This window comes from Botrytis cinerea, chromosome 8 (genome assembly GCF_000143535.2).
Source record: "Botrytis cinerea B05.10 chromosome 8, complete sequence".
Classification (NCBI taxonomy): domain Eukaryota; kingdom Fungi; phylum Ascomycota; class Leotiomycetes; order Helotiales; family Sclerotiniaceae; genus Botrytis; species Botrytis cinerea.
The window spans coordinates 504,325-530,396 of record NC_037317.1 but is presented as its reverse complement, the minus strand read 5'-3'; the positions used below and the strand labels follow the sequence as shown (position 1 = coordinate 530,396).

At 43.3% G+C, this 26,072-nt stretch overlaps 6 protein-coding genes across 11 annotated transcripts; 1 reads left to right on the top strand and 5 right to left on the bottom strand.

Moving 5' to 3' along the window:
* Positions 1-5: 5 nt before the first annotated feature.
* On the bottom strand, positions 6-1,162 carry BCIN_08g01320 (hypothetical protein). The gene has a single exon (XM_001548668.2). The coding sequence runs from the start codon at positions 903-905 to the stop codon at positions 90-92; it is 816 nt and encodes a 271-aa protein (XP_001548718.1). The 5' UTR covers positions 906-1,162; the 3' UTR covers positions 6-89.
* A 10-nt stretch (positions 1,163-1,172) lies between these two features.
* Positions 1,173-3,295, top strand: BCIN_08g01310 (hypothetical protein). The gene is made up of 2 exons (XM_001548669.2): positions 1,173-2,244; positions 2,339-3,295. Exons 1-2 carry the CDS (start codon positions 1,352-1,354, stop codon positions 2,928-2,930), a joined length of 1,485 nt encoding a protein of 494 aa, XP_001548719.1. The 5' UTR covers positions 1,173-1,351; the 3' UTR covers positions 2,931-3,295.
* A 930-nt stretch (positions 3,296-4,225) lies between these two features.
* Positions 4,226-5,766, bottom strand: BCIN_08g01300 (hypothetical protein). The gene has a single exon (XM_001548670.2). It carries the CDS (start codon positions 5,715-5,717, stop codon positions 4,281-4,283), a length of 1,437 nt encoding a protein of 478 aa, XP_001548720.1. The 5' UTR covers positions 5,718-5,766; the 3' UTR covers positions 4,226-4,280.
* Positions 5,767-8,236: 2,470 nt separating this feature from the next.
* BCIN_08g01290 (hypothetical protein) lies at positions 8,237-9,887 on the bottom strand. The gene has a single exon (XM_024694384.1). It carries the CDS (start codon positions 9,500-9,502, stop codon positions 8,447-8,449), a length of 1,056 nt encoding a protein of 351 aa, XP_024550173.1. The 5' UTR covers positions 9,503-9,887; the 3' UTR covers positions 8,237-8,446.
* Positions 9,888-11,482: 1,595 nt separating this feature from the next.
* On the bottom strand, positions 11,483-13,834 carry BCIN_08g01280 (hypothetical protein). The gene is made up of 2 exons (XM_001548674.2): positions 12,804-13,834; positions 11,483-12,742 (listed from the first exon to the last, which is right to left on the bottom strand). Exons 1-2 carry the CDS (start codon positions 13,444-13,446, stop codon positions 11,526-11,528), a joined length of 1,860 nt encoding a protein of 619 aa, XP_001548724.2. The 5' UTR covers positions 13,447-13,834; the 3' UTR covers positions 11,483-11,525.
* Positions 13,835-15,314: 1,480 nt separating this feature from the next.
* Positions 15,315-25,322, bottom strand: BCIN_08g01270 (hypothetical protein; the record flags this gene model as incomplete). Of its 6 annotated transcripts, XM_024694382.1 has the most annotated exons (12): positions 23,820-25,322; positions 23,698-23,748; positions 23,458-23,584; positions 22,656-22,991; positions 22,291-22,395; positions 21,749-21,803; positions 21,056-21,160; positions 20,800-20,868; positions 18,352-18,622; positions 17,168-18,286; positions 16,199-16,879; positions 15,989-16,134 (listed from the first exon to the last, which is right to left on the bottom strand). In XM_024694382.1, the coding sequence occupies exons 8-12, from the start codon at positions 20,851-20,853 to the stop codon at positions 15,989-15,991; spliced, it is 2,271 nt and encodes a 756-aa protein (XP_024550169.1). In that variant the 5' UTR covers positions 20,854-20,868; positions 21,056-21,160; positions 21,749-21,803; positions 22,291-22,395; positions 22,656-22,991; positions 23,458-23,584; positions 23,698-23,748; positions 23,820-25,322. The 6 variants fall into 6 exon arrangements, with proteins under 6 accessions (XP_024550171.1, XP_024550170.1, XP_024550172.1 ...); XM_024694383.1 differs by lacking the exons at positions 15,989-16,134; positions 16,199-16,879; positions 17,168-18,286; positions 18,352-18,622 and having other exon boundaries at positions 20,690-20,868; positions 23,820-24,727; positions 24,789-25,322; XM_024694381.1 differs by lacking the exons at positions 20,800-20,868; positions 21,056-21,160; positions 21,749-21,803; ... (3 more) ...; positions 23,698-23,748; positions 23,820-25,322 and adding an exon at positions 18,696-19,575 and having other exon boundaries at positions 15,315-16,134.
* Between the last annotated feature and the right edge of the window lie 750 nt (positions 25,323-26,072).

Here is a 26,072-nt window from a genome sequence, read left to right as displayed (position 1 = left end):
CGCCATGCTAAATTTAAAATGTGCATCATCCGCCCTGGGATATCTGAACGCCACTAGATATCAGAACCTCATAGAATGTTGGAAGTCGATTAAATGTCCAGAGTGGACTGTATATCTGATTTGGGTGCCTCCACTCCCTTCTTCCCCGCTTCTCTTAACATCTCCATGGTAGACGAGAAATCATTTCCCACCTTTTTTGACCCAACGGACGAAAAGGAATACTTAGGTGGAGCTGTAGATGGAGTAGATGTTGACTTAGAGTCTCTGAATTTCGGTTGTGGAGTCGAATATTCAAAATCGCCAGATTTCTTGTCATTGAATGTCTTATTTGGTGTCGAGCATTTGACTTTTTTCTCGGCTTTACGTTTTGCTTTGGCGGCGGCAATTTGTTGTTCGAGGCGTGCTATTTTATCATCATCTGATTCTTTGGGAATACTCTCCTTCTGCGGAGGCGTACTCTCCCTCTGCAAAGGCATACTTTGCCTCTTCGCCCTCCTCTTCCTGCCCTCCTCAGCCAACCTTTTAATTTCTGCATCCATTTCTTCATCCTCTCTACTCCTCTTCCCCAGGCTTCCCCCTCGTTCCCTCGCCTCCAAGTCCTCCTTCATACTCCTTCTCTTCCCCTCAAATAACGCAGCAGCTTTTTGTTTCTGCACGCGCGCATTGCGATAGTTGTCGTACTTCTGTTTTAGTTCTGGTTCCGCGAGTACATCATGCGCGGCCTGGAATTGCTCGTATTTATCTGGGTCAAAGGCGTCTCCTAGCTTGTCCGGATGGTAGAGTAAGGCTGTTTTACGATATGCGCGACGGAGTTCTGAGACGCTGAAAGATTCGGGGGTGATGCCTAGGAGCGTGTAAAAGTCGACTTCGGAGGTTATCCATTTCGTCAAGTCGTCGGAGGGCATCGCGATTATTGTTGCTGAAGAGAAAAATTATGATTGGTCCTAATATGGCGTTGCACTGTATTTTTCTGCGATTGGGAAGGGTAAATGGGAAAAGTATTGGTGGATTTTGTAATTGTAGAAATTGTGGTTGTAATTTTTGTAGATTTGATGATGGACTTTTTGGAGATTTGGTAAGGCTAGAGCGAGACTACAAGGACAATTTACCCGATACTTAGCCGCTAGTCTTGACAATATCTTTTTTGGAAGAGTCATTCACCGGGAGGTCATGAATAAATATACTGCAATACTGCAATACAGACCTTTGGACAAGGGAATTCAGACTTGCAAATTCACTCCATTCTATCGTACGCCTCTTACTCTCAAGATTTCATGAAGCTAGTGCACGTGACACTCTTTAGAAATTGCCTTCGTCTGTAAGCACCTTTCTCACAGAAGATCTTACCACCATGGCTACATTTAATGGTAATACTATCGCCGAAAGTATGGCCGCTATGAAGTTATCGGATCCTGAGCCCAACTCGGAGAGATCAGTGAAAGATTTACTTCAGAAATCTCAAGATCTGATGGCGGAACTCGAACAATTCAAGGCTCTTCTGAAAGAGCGAAGGCAGGACAAGACAGTTGAACTGAGACACTTCTCAACGAATCTCCAATCTGAGATCAAATCTTTAACAAAACTTGCAAACTTAGACCCGGAAGATGAAAAGGTGGCCCATACAGTTAGCTCTTCGAACTTTCCATTCTATTCCGCTGTTTGGAATACAGCAAAGGGTTGTAAAGGTATTACAGCTTTGAGAAAACGTTTCTTTTGGACCACTGGTCAAAATTTGCTCAAATCTAAACGGGGTGATCTCTCGGCGCAGAGGAATATCAAAAGTGTGGAAGTCGATGTTGTGGCTGGAGAAGATCTTGAATGGGTCAAAGTCAATACAATTACTGCTCGGAGGATGATATTTGATCTAGCCAAGGCCGGCTGGGCCGAAGACGATTCAACTGATGATGAGGGTGAAGATTTTGCTCGATTAGACTCAGACGATGAGTCAGAAGGCCTTTTAAAGCAGGCCAAGTTGCTCGTAGAAGCTTCTAAGTTGGCCAGAACCAAATACCGGTATCCATCAGTCCGTATGGTACTTCCTAGACTCACAAGAGACTGTCCCAAACAAGTGGCAAGTGTTTTACAAGGTATTCGGGCATTGGGAGTTACTGTGCAGCTATTTGAAGATATCCCTAGAAGCCTTGAGATATCGACAGTACTCCAGCGTATGGTAGTAGACCCATTTGAGAAATTCTCCGAAACCCTCAACGTTGATTGTACAATGATCTTCGCATTTATTAGTGAGTAAGTAAAAGATGTTGTGTCCCGTGATGGGTGCACCCATTTTCCTCCCAGAACGGTCAGCCATTTACTTCTTTGCTAATTACGCAATATCCAGTCTTTCACATGGCCAAGTTGAATCAAAAGACTGGCATCACCGGTTTTTGATTAAGCAAATGGAAATGGAAAGCGAAGACAAGCTCTTACCTAGTATTGTTTGGCCCGCATGCGGTGCCAGAAAGCTCATATGTACTCGTGAGGCAGTCGCAAGAGCCCAAGAGATCATAGATACAATTGGAACAGACACCGAAAGGAAAAGAATGGAATTGATTTTTGGATTCAATCATGAGTCGACAAGAGATCAGCTAGCAGAGGAATTTCAAAAGCTTTCCGAGTACAGCATTCCTTTGGAATGGCAATTACCAATTGCCATAGTTGATGTGGATGTATCCAATATCAAGTCCGAGCTTCCTGATGTCGTTAATAACGTCTCAAAAGTTCTGACTGGTGTCAATCAGTCCGTATTTTTGTACGGTTGGGCGTCTGGATTGACAACAATTAGCAGCAATCGTGTTGTTGCTAAAGAAATCGAGGCTACGATTGAAGCAAACAGAGGTTCTATGGACGTTCAGGGGCCATACATCTGGCTGTCTCCAATGGCACGATCTCTTGTGGGAAAAGAAAAACAGCGGCGGGGAGTCAAAGAATAATTTAATCATAGATTCGGGTATTTAACTCGTACTTATTAATTGAAATCTAGTTCCTGAATTTTGCATTTATGAGTCAGCGCTAGAAGCAAGAAAGTGTGCAGTGATTGCATAATGATCGGCTTTTCTTCCACAATTTTACCTGTTTGTTGCACTTATTGTCTTCAGTCGCCCTAGAGAACAACGAAATCCAGTCTTTCAATTTTCTTCGAGCTGTGCCCTTGGCGCGGTAGTTAAAATGGCAAGTGCAGTTGAAATCATTCGCTCAGGAGATAACCGTTTCGGATTTCCAACGACTTCCGGGGAGCTAAGCGAAGAACATCATTCTTAAATACCAAGGCGATAATTACAATCATTTTCCGAGATCAAATCAATTATATCATCATGTTTACTTTAATATTTGTTCATTCTCTATTTGCGCTAATTTTCTTGCGGACAATAGCGCAAAATTGTGTTTTACTTGTGCTATTAAGCTGTTGAAATGTACATAAATCAAATGTAGTTACTAGACCCCTTTTGGCGGAATGTATCACTCGCTTAAAAGAGCAACGGACAAGTCTGGTTTGGTATGGTTCATGGAGGTCGAATCTTGAAATGTTTTTGGTTCACATTACTGCACGAGATAGCGCCTGTCCTGTCCTCGCTTTTTTTTTGTTATGATGCATAGCGAAGAACCACCAAGGTTTTTACTTCCACATTACTTGAAATAATGGGAAAATTTCGGTAGTCTGATGGCTTTAGCGATCAAAAGCCACTGCCGAAGTATAAGGAGAAATCTTTTAGTAGTACCTTATAAGAATTTGGAAAGAGGAAGGGTACATACCCCACTTTTCTTTAGAGAAATTATGGTATTCTCCTGATTAAACTTTGCTAGGTTAGTAGTTCCAGGGATTCCAAAGATACGGAATTCGCTTCTGAAAAAGCTCTATGTTATGCATTCACGCGATACAAGAAATCTCTTTTTTAATATTAGGCAAACTTCACTTCATCCTCAAAATAATATCAAGATTTCAATTCATAGCATTTTCACTTCACAGCATTTTTAATTCATTTCTACTCATTCAGGATATCAGCAGTTTGTTTTATCACGTTCACTTGGTCACATTCATTTGCATCTATAATATTTTGAGAAGTTTTTGTTGTAAATTCCTACATAGTCTCCAGACATATTATATCATTCATTCATAATGATGAGTAGTAATAAGTATATCCCCGGCAGTCATTTCTTGATGAGCTACCCTTATCCGAACACATAGATAATAATGTTTCTAACGATTCCTATGACTACCACCACACACTGCTATGTGGCCAGCCATCTTTCTCCACCCCCCTGCCTCCATCCTGCAAGATCATCTATCTCTTGCCGGCAGTTCTTCTCTTTCCTGTCCAGCCTGCATCACCCCCATTGCTGCCCTGGACTTCAGTCCAAGCACGAGCACGACCACGCTTCTTGAGTGGTGGTTCAGTTTCCATGCTGCTGGTGTCTTCTTGGACAGCTACTTTCTTAGCTTCAGCTTTCTTAGCCACCGCAACCGCGAACAGTTCTCTCAAACCGATGGCGTATCCTAACTCATGTTGAGTATAGTGTGTGTACATGAGCTTCAAGGGCTTTTGTGGCACCGAGCTTGCCACCAACGCATACACATCAGGAACTCTCTGAGCGAGAGCAACTAGAGCCCCAGACCAAACATCATCGTTGTTTTCATGCATGTATTGCTGGGCGACCTTCAGGCATCTTTGCAATACTGGCCAAAGGGTGAAGCTTTTGGCGTTTTGATCGTTCCAGTTGTATGAAGATACTTGCTGGACGGGAAGAAGGACCAAAGGAAAGGCCAATGTTCGAAGACCTGGTGATGCCGCCTTTAGGACTTGTCGCCTTTCGAAGAACAAATTGCGGGTTGTAATGTTTTCCGCCAACATGTGCAAGAACTCCAGGATTTGGATTAGGAGTGGAGTCAGTTCCATGTTTTGCACAGTCATGTCTCGCATGAAATCCGCAACAACATCTAGAAGCATGCTCTTTCGGAGAAGTTGGTCGAATCCAAAAGTTAGTGCTCCGTTTCTAGCAACCGTGGTGTTGAGGGTCTTTAGACATTGCAAGAGAGCGGGAAGGATTTCTCTGGTTGCGTGGTTTATTGGTAGATGTGGCGACTCGGTATGGAAGTTGATTATAGCCTCGTCGACAGAACATAAGGCCTCCCAAGCTGCCCGAGAATCGGAGAAGGTGCATTCCTTCAAATGAGGAGCTACACCACAAGCCAAGCAAGTTCCGAAATTGCACTTGGCGCATGCACCGATGTGCAAATGACTCTTTGTGTTCGCTGAATTTGGAGCGATGAGTCGTGGCTGGCTGGAATTGGGCAACCAAACTTGCGAAACTCCATGTGTGTTCATAGTTCTGCACTTCACACACTTGACTGTCATACCTTGCTGCATTGCAAGTTGAATGTCAAACTGGGGAGCGGTTTTTTGGGAAGCTTGCTCCCCCCAGGCTGCTTCGAAATCTTGGTCGAATTCGTTAGCATCATGAGAGTTGATGCTCGACTTTGTGCCAGCCATGAAAGCTGGTTGCTCTCCAGCAAAATTCAAATCTCCGAGTTCTTTGGAAAGATGTTCCCCTAAATCCAAATGCAGATGTCTTAGTTGGTTGGATAGGGGGTCGGTGAAGTTGAAAATTGGCTTTGCAGATCCAGCGACATTGCCTGGAGCGCTGTTATTGTTGGCAGCGGGTGGCTTCAATTGGAAGGTGAATTGAGCGGTGGCGTTATCAACAGCGAAGGAACCTGACATCTTGGATGATGATTCGTGGATGTTTCTTGGATGGTTCGTAGGTGCTTCCGTTGATGGAATTGTAATTGTTTTGATTGGTGGAGTTTGAATTGTTTTGGTTGAATTCAAAGTCGATGTCAATTGAGAGTTTGTGAGAGTTTGTGAGAGTTTTTGAGAGAAAGTTTGAGAGGAGTCGTTGGTACTTGTAAAGTTTCAACTTCTCGAGAGTGTTTGGTAACGAGTAAAAAGGAAAGAGAATTTCAGTGGGCACAAAAAACCCTTATAAGCAAATGAGAAATGTGCAATTTCCTGCTCGCGAAATCAGAACAGTCGCGGCGCCGTACGTGACTGTTTACGGTTTCAAGCTTAGATAATCAGTTCTAGGTATATTTGGTTTACGGTCATGGTTTCTCATGTGTTTCTTCCATTTTTCAAGTTTTAGCGTGACTTTTGGTGGGTTTAATCTGTAAAATACGGTAGCAAAGCTGTTTATTTCTTGTCACGGTGATTTACCGCGCGTCAGAATGAATAAGCGCGGAAGTACAGTAGCGATGCCGTATACTTTCCAATACAAGCTAACCGAGATTCAATACGGCTACAAGCGAGAGACTAGGCTGTTTTGCTTACTAACATCTTGTATCTAACCCATTAGTGTGAGATATCGTGAGTGCTCAAAGCAAGGCGACTATTTTGCTCACTGATACGGTTTATTCCATTACTAGGCAGCAGGCTTAAACGGTCAAATTCTGCAATACGGTAATTTTCTCGCTTATTGATCAGTGACTTCTAGTTAATCGCGAGTTACTAGACAGAGCTAGGCTGTTTTGCTTACTAACATCTTGTGTTAGATCTATTAGCGTGGAGCGTATACAGTCAAGACGAAAGTTTAGGTTGTTTTGCTTACAAACATAATGTTTAATGGATCCACGTGAACTAGACGCGGTCAATTTGTCGAAATGTGATGACAAATGGTCAATATACACTCAATTCCTACTCGAACGACTCGGACATGAGATTTATCATTCTTGAGAATGAGACTGAAGTGTGAAATTCCACAAATAGCACGACACTGAGTAGTTCTCTTATGAATCTGTGAAGATTTGTAAATCAGATATCTTGAAAACTCGGATGAGGTAACGACTCCTGATTTTTAGCGAACGAAGCAGAATTTTTCCTTCTTTCTCGAAATCTGAAAAGTTTTTGGAACTATGAAACTCCTTAGCAAATAATTGCCTCAGGCTGAAGAGCGTTTGGTTAATAAAACTCTAGCTCAGCAAGTGCTTGGAATTAGAGGTGATGTGTACTCTGAACCATCATTCCTGACATGATCTGTAAAAGGTTCACGCATCTCTAAACACGGAACGCATTTCGTAACATTCTAGGTAGGTCTGAGACTATAGCTCTCCCTTATTCAATAACTAGGGCTATCCAATGGCTAGTCGAGTGAGTTTCGTAGTGCTCACATGGTGAAATTGCTGAAAATATACATTTTTCATTCAGTTATCTTGTTTCATTACAAGATCTTTATCTTGAAATTATTCAATTAGATTATTAAGTTTGGTCTAGTGGACCCAGATGCAAGCATTTATACGTTACGATCTGATAGGACCAGTTGATATATTCGTTTGGTTCGTATCATTCTGAAGCATTACAAAGCTTTAAACCCATTAGAATGTTCTTTACGAAGTAGAGTCAAAAATTATAGAAGTCTATATATAGTCTGAGAAAGGCAGTAACTATAAAACTAGTGTTCAACCTCTTCTGAAATATCAAAATGTTTGAGATCAAAAGGATATTTTGGAAGTGGATATGAATTTTTCAGAAAAGTATCATCGGATTAAATTAAGCGGGGCAAATTTTTTCGGCTAAACTTTTCAAGAGCTTCAAGTAATTAAAGAGGAATCTTTTCAATATCAAGGAAGTATTAAAACCATTTACAAAGTAAAGACAAGACCTAAGAAAAAGAAGAAAAAACAAAGAAGAATTTATAACATGACTACTATAACGAATCAAAGAAAAAAAATCAATTACACGTATCATTTGAGTTAGGCTCTGCTAACAAGAAGTATAAAAGATAGATCAAGTTCTTTACTTCTTTCCTATATTTGATTCTTCAACCTGATATTCTTTAGTTTAGATTATAAATTTCAATTCAATATCATTATTATTACTATGCCTAAAATTCAATCGCCACAATCATATAAACATTTGATGGAATAAACAAATAGAAAAGAAAAAGAATATTGAAAAAAAAAAAGATTAAAGGATAGTTCAAGCAATTCAGAAATGAAATCAGACAAATATTTGTAGCTTGTAGAATGATATCATATATAGAAAACTAAGATTTTGTGATTCATTTCACTATATGACCTGGCTCATTATGAGGTGCATTACATCTCAATTTTACTACCGAAAAAACATCATCACGTCGTGATTCCAGAAGACTGGATGTTAGGCATTAGATCTGGATTAACTCGCACGCAACGTCGCTGGCTTACACTCTATGTGATATGAAAATAAGTAGTCATAAATTGCTAAGGTTACTACGGTTACTAAGCATAATAATTATATAAACCCGCCATGTAATTGTAAGCCGAGCTGAAACTTCTTCAGCGGAGGACTCCATACAATGACAATAATCTGTTCCAGCAACATACAGATTGTACTTCTGTAGCGAACTTACTTCACCTTGGCCAATCGATAAATCAAAGCTTACTATCAATCAGTTGATCTTCAATTTCTTCCATCCCTCATTCTTTCCAGAATACCACCCATGTCGGATCATCTGGAGTTTCCTTAAAGTACAAGTTATCACCGTCACATTGGGCATTCAGCCAAGTCGGTGCTTTAAGCCCCCCATTACCGTCTCCACTATTGAATCGACCACGTAATTTATATAATACTGAGTATGCTTTTTCTGTTTCAGGAAAAGCAATAAAATCCTGTCTCAGGTATTTGTCAGTCGACTCAAGCCATATCGGACTGATTGGGTCGCACGGCAGAGCACATTGCAATCCGTTGCCACTACCATGTGACGGGCTCATAGCGCAGGTTTCTTTCGGTGCACTCCAAAGCCCTATGAAATGGTCCATAATGTCCCCCAACTTCCCCCAGTTTCCGTTGTCTGTCCAAGAAGAGACTACACTGCATGCACTGCTCGTTCGATCAGTCATAATCTCGATGGGCTTATCGCGGACAACAGCACCAAAAGAGGTGTCAGCGGTCGCCTGTGTCAAGCCCGCAACGAACTGTGCTTGGTTGAAGTAGTTGTCTTGGTGCAAGTGATTTCCTGATATACCGCCCTTCCAGAAGATGTTGCGTGCATAGAACAAGCCACCGCATAACTTGATAACCTTCATTTTGAGCTTTACTTCATTTATCAAAAGCTTATATGGTCTTCCATTTGCTCTATATTCATAAGCTGCAACTTCTTCCCTGGGCCACGACGCTGAAACCAAAGCCTCCCACATTCCGGAGCTGCCAAGGGTGTCACTCATGTTGGATGAGGCGTCCGAGTTCTTGAGGTCACCATTAGGGATACCCGTCTCATACAAAGTCGCCTCGGGTTCTTGTTTCGTCTCGTCATCCAGAAAAACGCGTTGGTCAGTAGTCACGCCAAGTCGATATGCCGCTGCGATATCAAGTGTCTCTTGCGTCTCGGCCTGCCCAAAATGAAATTGGTTCATTGGCATTCCAGGCTCATATGCCTCCATGTAGCCTGTTTGCTCCTTTTTATCCTGCCCAAAGACATGCCTATATAGGCTTGCGGATAGGAAAATAGCCGAATTGAGAGAAATATACCGCATGATAAGTACTGATGCTAGTTTGCATGCGTTTTGCGTGATGGTTTCAAATCTTGATGTTTTATAACCTTCTCCTTTCTTTGTGGGGTTGACAACCTTTCGGTTCCTTTTATACTTGAATCTGATCTTGTTTCACTGCATGTATTGCCCAACCTAGCTGGTACTGACACATTCGAACAACCTCTAATCTGCTCATTACCTGCAACTTATTCTAGATATGCTTTAGTCGCTTTCATAGATTGTCTTATCTAGTCTGCACTCGGGTCGTCCCGCATATTAATCCACCATCTTATACAGGCCTTTGTATCTCATCTTGTGAAAACAACCATCATGGGACATGAATCTCTTGGACGTTACTGTCTTCAATCTTTGTGATAGTAGGCGCTCCAGGTGAGGGGTAATAACCACAAGCAGGTCTGGAGCAGTGGGGATATGATGATGCTGCCCTGTAAACAGCTGTAAAGAATTCTTAGTCTCAATCATTTAGCATACTGTGACCGTTAACTAAACTCTGTTGAGGGGACATGTTCGCATTTCAGCCAGCCACGTTTGGCATAGCACATCGAGGTTTGAATCGTAGGTACATGTTGATATTTCAGCCAGCCACATTCGATATTACCAGCGGAAGTGAACAACACACCGGCTCAAACCACAATGCAGAGTTCCACGAAAAGAGACATTCTTTGCGGTCGTACAGGAATTTGATATTTTACATAGTAGTATGGTGTCTTTTTGGGACAAAAAGTGACAAAAACTAGCTTTTTAGTGTAGATTGCTAGTTTTTTAAAATTTCTAAAAGAATTATCAGTGCGATTATGCGATTGTGCGATTGAAATTAGTAATATATATCTAAAATTAGCGATTTATATTAAAAAACTACCTAGCAATCTACACTAAAAAGCTAGTTTTTGTCACTTTTTGTCCCAAAAAGACACCATACATAGGGCACGTGTGCGGCGTACTGAAATACTTTGGCGCCATCAAAGTTCTTCCCCGGTAATCGGAAAAATCATACCCAATCCACACAATCATACCATACTGCGAAGGGCTTCAGTAGCATCACATCTCTTGGTGATGATTTGAAGGATCATGGTAAAGAAGAAGCGAATAGAAAGTGAAATTTTTGCAAGGCTGTAAGCACGGTCAAGATTTCAGATTTCAGCTCCATGCTGACATTACAATCGGATAAGGGCGAATTGTGCCTGTCATTTTATGTGAAAAATACTTGATAAGATATACTTACTCACACACAGCCATGCAACAGACGCTACTGTAAGGACGTACAAGTTGAGCAAGTTCGTTCAACATGTTCTGGTATGCATCAAACCTGTCCTTATCTCGCAGCTATAGCTGTTTAGAAGTGAGATGGTGTCAGTGAGGGGCATATCTGTACGCCGAATCATGCCAGATTGGTGGACATTGGGTTCCTCGAAAATCTGCAGATGAATTACAACAACAGAGCATTTGGGTGCGATTATCACCTAGCATGATGGAGAGGATATCTGCATTACAATCTGGGAATAGCTTCAAGATTAAGTGAAAGTGGATTCAAACAGATGATTCACAGATGATCCGCAGATCACCCGTGGGTTACCCACACAGACTTTGAATTATCCGCCCCGCGGGTACCCGTTACATAGCCTGCCTAAGTGCACCAATGTGTTTCAATTCTATAATAGCTATGAGTGATGTTGTAAGATAGTTTTCGAACTGCTTACTGGTGGAAAATGACTACCAGCCAAGGAGGACTTTAGAATTTTCTTCGCTACATACGTTGGCACACATTCAATCAATCCTCACAAGTTCTAATTAATAAGAACTCCAGGGAAGTGGGAGTCACCATAGGTTCTGCAAAAGTTCCTCACATTTACCTCGCAAAAGAATAGATAGGTTGAAGAGAGAAATCCGATTGACTTGATGTACTATCTACTTGAACAATCTACGACTTATACGATATCTATGTTCTCTTGAAATAAGCCATTTTATACTACTCAAATTCCCGAAGACTTCGCTATATTTGCCTAAGTCATGTGGAAGCAGCCGCAACGTTCTCATCATCCTCGTCATCAGAGATCACGATAGCGTCATCCGGGTTCTCGGCCTTGATCTTCCGAGCTGGTGGCTCATCACTCGGCGAGTCAGAAATTCTTCGGCGTTTGCCATACTTCTCGGAGTTCTCTGGTACACTTGAAAACCCTGCATCTTGTAGATGCCTGAGATGATTTGGATCTCTTGTCGGCTCGACATTTTTAAGACCTTCAATACCGTCATTCTTGTGGAAAGTCTTGTAGTGGGCTTTTAAAGAAAAGGAATCCGGAACTCTTCTGTCACAAAGTGGACACTGATATGGTTTCTCTCCAAACATTGCATGAGTGGCAGCTTTTGTGAGTTTTCTCTCGGGTGCAACATCTGGAGGTTTAATGAGTGAGGAACCTAGCACACTAACATATTGAGCATCGGTGTGTGTCGAACGTTTCTCGAAGTAGTCTTGGGAGAGTGATGCTTTTGCTATCTTCCTAAGCCTGGCGAATGCTTTAGCTTGATCAGAGTCTCGAGACTGTGCGGAATTTCCATCCAAAACCACCTGGATTCTTGCTACTCGAGGTATAACAAGATTTCCGTCTTCGTCTTTCCACGCTTCGCGCTTAGCGATTGATTTAGCCGACGGCAATACAGCTAACGACCCACTGCTGTGGCGGCGAGCAAGATGCCAAGCGTCTTGCATTGCCAGTTTCTCGTGCTGATGTCTTAGGGCTCCCCATGCTGCAAGTGCGAAAGCCTCTCCTTGAGGAAAGGTAGTGGCCATTGGATTCTCTTGTTGATAATGAACGGGCATCTTGTATCGTTTCAAAGCCGGCGCAATATTCATCAAATACTTCTGTGGGTAGGAAACGAGGACCAATCTCGAGTAATTGTATAGTTGTGGGTCCATCCAAGCCAATTGAGGAAATGGTGCAACGTATGGTTCCCTCGGCGAGTCTCCCATCATTCTTGGAGGAATACCAAAATGAGGATGTCTTGCTCTGAAGACTAGGGCATCACACGGTGCAAACACCCAATAGTCACGAAGTGACATTAGAGTGAATGTTCCAGGCCAGCAACCTTCAACAAGATTGGATAGATTCAGGAGCACCGACATTCGTGCTGGGTCGTCCTTCGCGTCTATGTGTAGCGATCCAGACTTTCCCATCTCGACGGACAGGGAGACCGTGTTCACATTGGAGTAGTTAACCTGAATGGTTGCTGAAACATGTGTTAGAATGGCAAGTGGCTCAAAACATGAAGTTGCTGGATCAGAACTTACAGAAATTTCTATTTTCCTCATCGCCAACTGTATACGCTGCATCGATTTCAGATTGTAGCTCAAGTACTCTGAGTTCTTCTGCAGGAGTGGCGTGTCGTATGATCGCTTGTGAAATCTTGGCGATCAATTGGGTGGCTTCTGCAAGTTCATCACAATGCTTGATGTGACCTTTCGTTGCTGTTGCAACTCCGCCACTATCCGCGTTAGGTGGAATAGACCATCCCATAGTGTACGTCCGACTCTTTCCTCCTCTTCCAGATCTAAGAATCTGTTCGAACCTATTTTTGTCAGAGTCTTTTCCTTCTCCGCGGCGGAGAAACATCTTTCGCAGCTTCAAGATACCTTCCATAACGAAGCTAGGTAGTTCCTCTTTGATCGCCTTCGAGTCAACCTGTTGAGCTGTAAAGACAGCATTCTCATTCTGGTTGATGAAGACTTTTTGATTCGGTGGAATTCGATTCATCTGAATCGATCGATCTTCCTCTGCCGTTAGGTACCCAATTGCATCATTGATAAGCACCGGGACTTCTGCATTTCTGGCTCTTGCGAGCCATAATTCGTTTGTGAAGTTTGGCATGTGGTAAACATGGCCATCGCTTCTCCGGAGTGGTGAGGAATAATTGAATTCAACTGAAGAAGACATTATTGGGATCTTGTTATCGCTTTGTTTGATGCTACAAAGGTAGATAGATGGTCTAGAAGATTTGATGATTGCAGATGTCGAAAGAGTAGGAATTTTTGGGAACTTTGTGGATTGAGAAGAGCCTTTCTTCAACTATATTGCCGACAGTTGCTGTACCGGATTGTTACTTTGTTGACCGACCCGAGTATTCACTTTCTGTACCTTTGATAATTTGAGCATGACTTCCGAAGCGAGGCGGCCATCTATTCACCAATTTTAATTTGACAGCTTGTAAAGATGTCTTCTATACAGCTCGGCCGTCTCGGCCAGTCCATATCCGAAAGTATTGAATGTTTCTGGTTTATGATGTTTATTGCACAGGTATTTATATATAAAAAGTGAATCTATCATTGATTCATGAAATCTGAAAAAGAAGTGATTTTTATATACCAAGAAGTCTCACGAAAGGGAGCTGTATTGTAGTTTGATATATCTGTATCGGTCTCACTTTGTTTGCTAGTGTGATCTGATCAGACATATGACATGAGGGGACCATGATCTGGTTTGACTTCAAAAATCAGATACAAATGACCATTCTAGCAAACCAGCCGCTTGATTCAAGTATCTAGAAGCAATCCACCTTGAGATTGACCTACCGAGATTAACAAGAGAACAAACAGCTGGCAGGTGAGGACCAGCATACTATAAGCCTTAGTTACATATTGTTACCTAGTCTTTATTTGTTCTACTGTACAATCTCGTTCTTTGCTAATATTGTTTTCATCTAAGTAAATATAAAAATTTCAGCCAGAGCCACCATGTAAAGTTACTAGTTAAAACACCACTACATGACATCATGACACGCCAATCGTCTAGACAATTGCACTAAGCGATACTAAAAACAATTGTATGATAATCACAAGTCAAGCAAAAACCTGTCCAACTTCTCAAGAACAATCATTTCACCCCCCCTCACGCCAACATGCCAACATGAATCATACCAACAATCTCAGCTCAAAGCCAGATTTGACCCCACTGAAAGCGCTTTGCACAACTTGATGCTACTATAGCATACCACATTCGCTATTTTGCAAACTCTCCAGAATCAAATCAGTTAGATTGCCAAACCACAAAGACATTATGCTGTTTCCACATCATACTGAACATCCTTTTATCATCCGCCCAGCTCACCCATCTTACCCTTACTTCTCAATTTTCGCATTCGTCTATCTTTTCAAAGAAGGATTGATCCCACCTAGTCATATCGCATCCTCTCAGACTCACGCAGTACTTCCTTTGATTTCAGCCCATTCCTTCCCATGTCTTCCTCTCCCTCTCAATGTGCATCCTCAAACTAATAACCTCAAATATACTTCTCACCATCCCCCATCCTCCATCCTCCAACCAAGCCTCTACATACAAACAAACAAGCAAGCAAGCAAGCAGACATCCCCGTGATCTATCCACCACTTCAAATTCAACCTTATACTCACACCACATCTGTTAATCTACCATTTCCCTTCTCTTCCCTTCACCTCTTTATCTCCATATCGCTCACTCTTTCACCACCCTTACTGATCCCTCACCCCACACTGTATTTCCCTCTTTCCCTTCTACCCACCATCTTAAGCTCCATACCATCAACTCCGCTCCAGTCCACTTCACTTCACTTCGCTTCATCTCTTTCCCCCATTCCCCCAAACCCTCAAATCCTCAAAGCCAAGGCGCATATTTAACTATTCTTCCACCCAAATTCAGGTAGCACACTGGTTGATCTTCCATAATTAAAGTCTTTCTTATACACTCACTCACACACTTCAAACATGACACATTACACACACCTACATCCCACACACACAGACTTCATACACCCCCAAAAAAGAATGTTTTAATATCTTTTAATGTGTTTTTCTGAATTTTTCAGTTTGTTTTTCGTCAATTTTACAAACAAGCGAACACTCTCACCGAGCTGCCCCGATATAATGAGAGTGCTCATTCCTAATCTAAGTGTGTACTCAATGTGCATAATTACAAGGCCCTTCTCCGCCCTTGTCCCATCCATCATTTTCGCAATCTGTCTCGCATCTCCCCAAGCCAGCCGTTCCATCCCATCTATGTACCCACGGCTCCCAAACAAAATACCAATGTCATAAAAGTAATGCGTGCACCAATCATTTCCTTCCTTCCCAAATCATTCATTCCACCCAGCGGCAATCAAACCAATATATTCATTTTACTGCCGATTTTCCGGATTCCGAAACAAAAAACAAACAACCACCCATCCATCCACCCAGCCATTCACTGACTCATTTCATTGGCGGTACGAAAAAGCAAAAAGCAAAAATCAAATAACTAGTAACGAAAAGCAACGCAAAAAATTCACACCCCAAAGCAATGCGTGTATTAAAGAACCTACTCCGCCACAAAAGGGCAGTTGCGGATTGCTTTGAGAAGAGTCTTGATTTTTTTGAAGATATTTTCCTCAACCGTTTTTTTATCGAGGGGTCATGAATTGAAATTGTACAATGTACAGCTGAGGATTTAGAACCCTGTAGCTACTCGTTTAAGGGTCGGTCTCTTGTTGCTCACGCTTCTTGGTGCTCTCCAACCAGCGTCTCTTTCCAGAACGAGTATCAAAATGAGGAATAGAAGTAACATCTCTACCTGCATTACCGATGTTTTCCTTGACTTTGTTGCGCCATGCATCAACTGTTGTAATTAATTAGTATGCATTTCTCCACCGACCGGTGTGAAGGACAGATATATGACTCACGAGCTTTTTGTAAGAAGACAGACTTGTTTGCGAAGGTTCTGCTTTGGTGCCAAGTCATTCTGTAACCTAAATCATTAAGCTTGACTTCCAACGCTCTCTGAGACTTGCGCATTCTTGGAATAGGGATCTCGGCCTCATCACCATTTGGCAAATGTACAGGAAACATTTTTCTGCCACGTCGAGATCGACCTCGACCTTCAACTTCATCATCGCTATCATCGTCTTGAAAGAAGTCGCTGCCGTTTGCCAATGGAGGGGGCGATTGCATTTGCAGAGGGAACCAAGACCGTGAGTAAACAGAGTTAATCTTTCGGTATGAATCTGGAATCTCATTGATATCGACCGTATCCAAAGTAACGCGGACACGAACACGACTTTGCTTGACTGGGTCCTCAACCAAGATGAACTTGCGCTTCTTTGCTTCTGGAACATTACCGAAAACATCAACACCATCCTCATCATCTCTAGATTGTGTGGCAATTGGGTGGGACCCGCGGGGCAAAGGACGTGCATCGTGAGCACCAGGAACCATGGAAGCTCCGCCTACTGAACTTGAAGGGTAGTTATTGTTGAAACCGGGGAATGTTTGGTTTTGTCGTACATCGTCTCCCGAATTGGCAGATTGCCCAACCGGAGCTTGATGATGATGGTGAGTGTTCTCATCCATATATTCGTCGTCACCTACACATGGGTTTATTGATTAGCCTCTCAGGTTTATCCGGGAAGCAAAGCAATAACAATACAAAGCAAGCAATGTGGAGCAATACAGTAATACAAAGACATAACGCGGGGTAATGGGTAGGTATCGCAGAAGGCAGAAAGCAAAGTGCAATGTTGTATTATACATGAAAGTGCTTTTGTGACTAGTCACTTTAAGGCCCCAAATTTCCCCCAATCAATAGGTATATTCGCAAGAATGGTATCATAACAAAATAATAATAATCGCACATCACATCTGGTGAAACATACCGACTTCTTCTCCTCCTTGGTTACTTCCATCAGGATGGGCGTGGTGGTGATGAAGCTGGGGACCACCCATACCACTAAGGTTAGGTTTGCCCATGCTTCCCGCACCGCCAGGGCCCATGTTCGCAGAAGGTGGCATCCCTGTTGGGCTTGGACCAGTCATGTGAGGATTATGACTTGTAGCCGCTTGAACCGCTTTACGATTGTTGATTTTGGCCATTCTTCGAACTCGTCGACTTCTCAATCTTGGATCTTGGTTACTGTTTCTCCAACTATCGACCGCCCTTTGTATTAATCCACGTTTGCCACGTAGGCAAGGATTCAATTCTGCCAAGGCCCACCCGACAGTGTTGCACTCCGTTTCGTATACCAATCGATTTCCCCTGTATTGATCCTTGCTGCAGCACGCCCTCGGGTAAACACAATTCTCCGTTTTAAATTCCGGGCCTAGGTTTTCAACGTTTATAGACTCGACATCACATCTGATTGTATATTCCATCTTAACACGATCGCGCGAATATTCGAATGCAATCCATTGAACACCGTTATTATCTTGTCGCACAACAAGTGGGGTAGTTGCTGGAATTGGACCCGGTGCAGCATTGGGATTAACACCGCTGCCGCCACTTCCAGGCGGATTGTTGGGCTGCATTTGAGGTGTACCGTTCGCGGAATGCTGAGCCCCTAAAGGTGGATTTGGTCTAGCAATTTGTGGAACGTGTGGCTCCATCTTTGTTCGTGGACTGCCTGTCATACCAGGCTGTTGATGCTGATTAGGATGTGGTTGCATCTGGTGCTGATTTGTCTGGTGTGACATGAGCAATGTTGGCTGTGAAGTCATGGATTGCTGATGATGATGCTGCTGCTGCTGCGGGGGCGGGGGCGGTTGCGCATACGGAGATGGTCCTCCAGGAGCCATAGGAGGAGGATATTGCTGCTGAGGTGGCGGATAATACATCTGCTGGCTTTGCTGCAATTGTGAAGATGACGCATACATTCTGCCTTCATGTGCAGGCGATGCAACGGAGGCTGGGGAGTTGGATTGGGGGGTTTGGTAAATTGGTGGATATGGAGCCCGAGTCATATGTTGAGTGGCCGCCATGATGTCTGGAGTTTCTGGACCTATGCGAAAATTAGTGTTCAGTCTAAAATTGAAGTATAACGCGTCAAAAAGCGCGTTTACGCACCTGCGGATGAATATGTACCCGATGCGCTTGGAGTACTGTAAGGACTTGCGTGAGTTGGGTAATATGGGAGTTCCTGATGTTGACCACCTGGTCCTGTCGCAGTTTGTGGATATTGAGGTAAAGCGTGTCCAGAAGGATACGCGTTGGGATGTTGTGGTGGTGGAGGAGCTTGTTGATGGTGCTGGTGCACAATACTCGAAGGTCGCGGTTGTTGCTGAAGATGGTGCGAAGGTGGAGGACCTTGACCTTGCGACGCGTGGTGGGGATGATGCTGCATTGATGCCATTTGTTAGTTATGGTTTCTTCAACTTTTATGATATTTGTAACGTCAAAAATGTAGAGACCATTGAGAAAAAACCAGTCGCGTCGCGATGTATTTTTTGAGGCTTTAGATGTATGAAAAGTGGTGGTCGATCCTTGATGACGAGGGTCAAGTGCAGCAGCGCGGTACCTGGAATGAGATCTTCTGACAGGACAGGCGGCGCAAAGTAATAGTGGTAGAAAAACAGCAAGAAATCTTTAGATGCGGGACTGGGACAAGGGAATAGAACGAGGGTGTACCTCAGTATAACAGATGCCTTGCTTCTATTACGAAATTTTTCAGATGAGTGGACAAGGACCACAAGCGATGAAGGCAATGTCCGAGGATCCAGTTTTTAAGTAGTGGATCTGACGAGGGTGGAAAGCTTATGAGATGAGCAAGAATAAAGACTCGAAGGAGCCGGAGAATAATAACAGAATGGGGTAGGTAGAAGATTGATCTGAGCGAGGATAACGTACGAGGGTAAGTAGCTTTTGATGAGGTAGATGATTGTAACAAGCAGGACCGGAGATAGGCAGGGTAATTTGAGTGGTCTGAAATGGGGAAGATTAAGCTTGAAGAACAAGGGCTTCGAATGGATGGATGAGATGGATTTGATAATGATCAAAAGAAATGTGGAAGAGGGCAAGGGGAATGGAAATGTAAGTTATTCAGTGGAACCAAGGACAACGCATGGTATAAACGTGACAAGGGTTATATCGCATGAAAAGGTAAAAAGGTGCGCGGACGTTGCAAGGTTTTGAGACCAGATGGGGTATAGAATTTAGGGAAGAGAAAGTAGCCAGGGGCAAGGAGGTGGGGGGAATGATGTTTACAGTTTATAACATCTTTTTTTAAGTGCACAAGGAAAGAAAAAAAATTGAAATAAAAATGGTCCGGGCCAGGTTCGGTTCGTTTGGCCCTGAAAAGACAGCGGTGTGTATAAGTGGAGGCAACTAGTCTATTTTCAAAGGATGTTGGGCTTGAGCTTGAGAATTGAAAGTGGGGCAAGCCACATGAACTTGCGTAGTACTATACGAAAATAAATAATAATAATTCTTCAAAACCAGTTTACTTGACTCATTTAGGAGAACGAGGCGAGTAGCGCAGGGAAAGTTATTATGTATAGTATGTGTGTATGGTATGCGCAAATTGCATAGAGGAAATGAAAAGAATAAAAATTTAATGCCGAATAATAATAAAGATTACGACTCACGACCAAGGGGCTAAAAAGCTAAAAGGCACTTTCCTTTCTTAGTCCGTGTGTCAGAATATTACTAGAAGGTTTAAGGTGGAATGGAAGAGGGAAGCATAAAAAGACACCATCCATTGTTGATGCGGCGTTGTAATCTTGGCAAGCCACTATACCAAACTCTCCTCAAGACTTACTGCAGCCTAGTATGAATATCCTGCTTATGCTTTCATAATCTTTCTGATAATTGTTTTTGAATCGGCCAACTTGAACCAATACAATACAAGAGATGAAGAAGACAATTCCTCGTATCCAATCAATCATGCAACCATCTTCAGAATTGACTCCAGAGGCTGATGAAAGATCACACTAGAGAATTTCAGAAACCATCAGGTGCCGCTTGTACACACCAATCTTTTGATCTACATAAATTTTTAGCTGCATACGTGCGCAACATTACAATCTCCATTTGAAGTAGGTCGACCAATCAAAAATGAAGGCTTGATTGGCTCCACCCACAAGCCCAAAATAATCAGTCAGAGATTAAAACCACCTTGTCTCTTGATGATCTTAACCGTCAAGCGAATGGCTTAAAGGCCGTGCAGAGAATGTACACAGACTCGACCACCAACTAGATGTTTTTCGCCTTCTTCGCGTGGGATTGGGTGGCTGAAAACAAGATCCCTTGTTCATTGTGAAACGAGCCTACAAATCCACAATTTACTCGAGTCTTGCTAAATTTATGTTCTGGAAAAATTATGGAAGCCGTACTTCCTTGCTTGCTTTTATGAGCGAGGAGGCTTATCCCTGTAATCTTATCCAAAGAAGTGCAACTTGCGAAATCTAGAAAGATATCAAGACGAGAAAACAAGGCAGCGCATAAATCTTAACTTTAATATGATCGATCATCGGGTATGCAATACGATGTCAAAGTCACAATAAATTGTGTACTTACGTGTTCATTGTTCACTGCATTGCCAGGTTCTTCCTTATATTGACGATGGGACATTTTGGCGGTTGGTGTCTATTTCAATTAGCACTTGATCCTTAGTCAAAGATACCAGCCACCTAAAGACAGCCGTTGAAAAATAATACTAGGAAATGGTTGTTCATGTAAAGCAAGGAATAACAATGTATTCATGCCATGCGATGCCTTGCAACATCCGTGCTTGGTGCAAGATTGCAACATAGTGAAGGAGGGTCCAACTTACAGTTAACGGGTAACGGACGATTCGGGTTGGAGTCTCGAAGGTTTGTTGACGCGTTCGACGGGTGGGATATGAAACGAGTTCCGTGTATGGTGTAGATCGCTATTTCTGCGAGATTCTATATTAGCTTTTCTCCTTATTTCAAACTGTCTCATGCCACTTCAATGCGATCGTCGAAAGAGAATGCGTCCATAGTGCGAGGCTATGCAAGGAAGGAAAACGTCAAGTTTCCGCATTGTGAATTCCCCGAGTACGCAGATCCAGTTGTGATGAACCTAATAGGGTACCGATGCAGAAAAGGATGATACGACCAGTACATGTGGGTACCAATAATTGATTCAATTGACCTTCCGATTAGGGATTGAATGGAATCAATTGATTTCCTGTTCCTGTCGAGTCTTTGGAGCTGGCAAGGCTGGCGAGCAATAGGCAATTCGATAGAAGCCCCAAATATATTTGAGCAGCTGATGCGCCTGTTCTGTAATACGATATGGGCCGGACCGACGATGTCCGTCCCAAGATCGCTGATGTGGATAGAGGATTCAGACGGGGCAGGGTTTGGTGGCGCAACTTAGACATTTTCCTGGCAGGGTACGCTTCCTGGGGTACGCGAGGGGCCTTATCCAGCTAGTAGTCACTGGACCATAGGAGAGATCGTTGGATGTTGGGAACATAAAGGCTATGTTTGGAACTTACAATGTTAATGAAGAGCGAAGTTAAGACAGTAAAACTCGATGATGAATTTAAAGTTCTGATTCTCATGTTAGTTATATTTCAAAGGGTGCTGATAGTAGAAAGCCTGCGAACAGAAGAATTACATGCACACAACACAACACAATGTACGGATGAACCAGAGATCTGATAATGACGCAACAATATGAGTGAGGCTGATAGCGGAAGAACAAGGCACAGCGATGACCGTGGCAAAATACCAGGTCTTCCAAGAGCGGGCGGATGGACAGATATATTATAGAAACATGGGTAGATCGATTGGTAAACAAAAGACGAGCAGATTCAACATCGTGATTAGAAATATGGAAAAGGTTGCAGCCCATACAAGGGCAGTAAAGCTGGTCATCTGCAACAAGCCTTGCAAGCGGATGACACTTCGCCTAAATGTGTGGTGGTGGAGAGAGAGGCAAGGATGAGAAGCACCTCGCAGCACCTCGCAGTAATGGTTCAATAACAGTACATCGAGGGGTGGAGAAAATGAAAAGAGTTCAATCTAGAACACTTACCTGTAGGATTTCCTATCGAAAGAATTCTGGCTACTGTGAAGGTCCGGCCGATGTCCACCGCTGGGGCGTAAAGTTGCAGATGGCGGATGGTTGGGTTCCTTTTTGCTGTAGGATTTTAGTTAGATAGCTATCCCATGTAAAATGATGAGCGTCCTTGGAGAGAAGCCCTGCTCCTTCACCGATAAGCATTCGATGGATTTCCTTATCGCAAACTGGTCCTCCAAATAGCTGTGAAATATTGAATATTGATTGGTGGCGGCAAGAGAGAGATCTTCGAATGGAACGATGAAATCGCGATGGCAATTCAATGTCGGCTTGTACTTTAAATGGATGCCTTGATGGAAGGTAAATTGAAATCGACTTACGGGATTAATTGCGGATGTGGGTAGGTGTGCGTGTGCAATGCGCCGTGCAATGATTCCCACGTTTAGCTCTTCCCAAGGATTATTTTTATATTCTCGATCTTGCGGTTTCCGATTTCCTACTCTCGATATTTTCGATTTGTGTTGGGCAAGGTTCCAATGAAATCGAATTTCTAACCGAGCTTGCAGACGCAGACGCAGACCGAAGTTCCAGGTGAATGGTTACAGTTTATGCTCGTCGAGTATCTCGGGGGTGGATGGCTGCCGCTGAAGATCGTGGGCGGGTATGTAGTAGTCGACTGGGGTATCTTAATCTTTGGGAATATTGGTAGATCGAGTCTGGGTAGCACAGAGGGTTAGCATTTGTGTGAAGGGTCGCATGCAGCTAGCTGGCTGGAAGTATTGGTACCAACGATCGCAAAATTCGGGCTGGAAAGGTGTTTTGTTGAAGAGCTTGTTTTTGTTGAATGGGATTCTTGCTTGATAAATTGCGGTCAAGAAAAGTCACCTCTGCGCTCTGGCTCAAAACGGCGCGTCTTCTCTTTTGTGCGAGATACCACGTTGATGAGTTGTACAGCTGGTGACTCTTTTGTAACCCGAGCACATTGCACAAGGATGAAAATATCGCGAGGTCGAGGTGATGGGATACAAGAAGTTTGCCGGTAAGAATCGCTAAATCCAAAAAAAAAGCTGTATGTGCCCGCGACGCGCTTCTTACCAAATGTGGAGGCGTTCGACAAATTCACTGCACTTGAAGAATTCCAGAGGTTCGGCAGGAGAATAGGAACAAATAATTGCATCTCACCTGTTGATATAATTGATAAAACCGGCGTACGGCAATGATTCGAGGACCGAGACCGAGGCCGTGTGTGAATAAAATGTATTGATATCTGTGTCAAAGTACAGGGTGCAGCAACCTCACTCTCTTTGGCCTAATAGCAAGTTAGAATATTGCTGGTTGTAGTAGTTGTTGTCGTGATTGCCATCGGTGTTGGAAAATGTTGCTTTAACGGGTTTGCAGCCTCTCATCGGATGGGGAACTTACATCAAGAATCTAGAAGGTACGATTTCGATTGTGCAGGCACTTCGCAACGTACTGAATTACGGTTAGTTTACACTGGAGGGCTAGTGTGGTCGTATTCGTAAGGAATGGTTTAAGTTACTCACAGTTCAAACTTCTTTCCGATACATGAAGTTCTACACCTTCGGACAATCGCAACAGAGCAGATTCTCAATATCAAACTGTTCCGAATAGCTTCAATTTTGCTATCTCGCAAAGGCGGTGATCAATAATTTATTTTTCTGCCAAATGGTTCTCTGCGGAAGCAAGGATTGCAATTACACCCGTTTGTTATGGAGATCCTTGTCGTCGATTGCAGAAAAAGCTTGACCTCCACGGCTGGGTTGTTGTAGCTGTCAACAAATGACAAGTGCAGTGCAGGGCTTCTGCTGAGAAACTGGGATGATCGATTGTTGTCCAGATATTTGGGTTTAGAGTTATAAGGCCAGCAAGGTCAAGGGCTCAAAGCAAAGAGGGCTGAAAATTGAGGGGAAGACGTAGGGATGGACAGAGACGATGAAGAAGTGTTCGCTTCACTAGACGTGACGGTGTAAGACTGTGGAGTGTTTGCAGCTTCAACCTTGAATGAAAATGGAGATGAACGGTGTCAGGATCATGGGTGGTAATAAGCTTTGGAAGAAATTGGTTGACAAGGGGAGTGGAATCAAGAAGGGAGTGAGTGCAAAAGGGCTGCAAAAGGGCAAAGAAAGTCACATCCAGCACATTGCAAAGAAAAGGCATCAGGGGGCAGTTCGGTATCAACACGCTCATAAATTGCTACAACGTAAACTTTTTCCCAAGTTCTTACTCTTTCCCATTAGCGTTACCACTACCATCTACGGTATGTCGAATAAACTTGTCCTGGCGAACGAGACTCGAGAGACAAGAGACAAAAGACGGTAAGAATCTTTGAAATCAAAGTCTGCCGACACAATCGATCTATCTGAAATCGAGTCCTGCTGCTCTTGCAAAGTCGACAGCCGACATCCAATCAATGGTGGGCTTGGATGAAAATCTATTACCACCGCAATCTATTAGCCCGTGAGAAAGGAAAAGCGTTTCGATAGAGTTTCTACCGAGTACATGTGTTAGCATGAGTGCATGACACCGGCATCCAAGTCTAAGCCTCTTAGAGTATCAATCCGAGTGTTTCGATCACTCGACCATCAGAAGAAGCGCAAAGTCTCCTCGAAATAAAACCGGTAATAAGCATGAACGATTCCAGTGTGGACTGCAGACTCCAATTACAAAAAAGCCACAATATCAGTATCCGAAACAGTTGTGTTGATTGGCAAGCGGCTCGATTCTTCCAGCAAAAGGCCGCGCAACTTTGCATCGGAGATATTCCCTATTCGGTCATTCGAGAGACGTGATCAGCACCGGTAGGATTGAAAGGCTAATCGTGGTGGAGAGAGTGGTACGAGATGGCATGAAAATGCTGGAATTGCGTCCTTGGCATATCGTGGTGACATTTGGTCTGTTTCGGTTCGTGAGGGCGAGCCTTTGGAAATAAGTTTCATGATGATATTCGCACGTATGAATCACGAAACAATCGCTTGGGAGCATGTGATGATTCGTTGTGCCGATGGTTTGCTCTTTTTAGGCGAGTCGTAAAAAGTCACAGTGAAAAGGAAAAACGGCGAGCAGTGAGAACTGTCGATTTTTATCTTTCATAATTTTCCATCGAGGCTAGCGTCCTCTGCACTAAAGCCTTAGCTCTGATTAAGATTTTGCCAAAACATCACGTAGACCGGAAAGGGTTTAATCTACGACTAGCCAGAGAAGCTACTATTCCTCGACCGTTACTTTCCAGCACCTAAAAAGTCCGGAGACCGGTATCCGTCTTCACCTCAATCAATTCATTGTCAAATTCCGTCATTGTGCAAACGGAAAAGAAAGGAGCGAAGGAAAATTCCGCGTGTTCAAAATGACGGTGAGATGGTACAGTAATCATGCAACGTCTAGCTCTCACCCGCTCATTGAAATGCCGAAAGTTAAGAGAGGATTGATGAAGGGTGAGTGCAATTTCATCACAAAATTCGGTCTCGCCGTCTACCAATAAGACCGGCCATTCGATTCGTTCGCTATCTCCTCGCATTTGCACCCACTCCAACGTCTCCTTTTCTTTCCCTCTTGGACGCTCTTTTTCAAGTTCGTGTGGAGATGCCTTCCAGCTTCCGGACTACCTTCGTGACCAATCAAGATCCTAGTCGCAACCGTTTTACCCGGACAGCGCAAAATAACCTCTTCTCCCTCCTTCACTTGATTTTGAAAGTCTGAACGCGGGCTCGTCAGATGAGCCGAGTTCACGACACGGCATAAGTGATAGATGTTGAGGCTCACACCAAGTGACGTTGGAA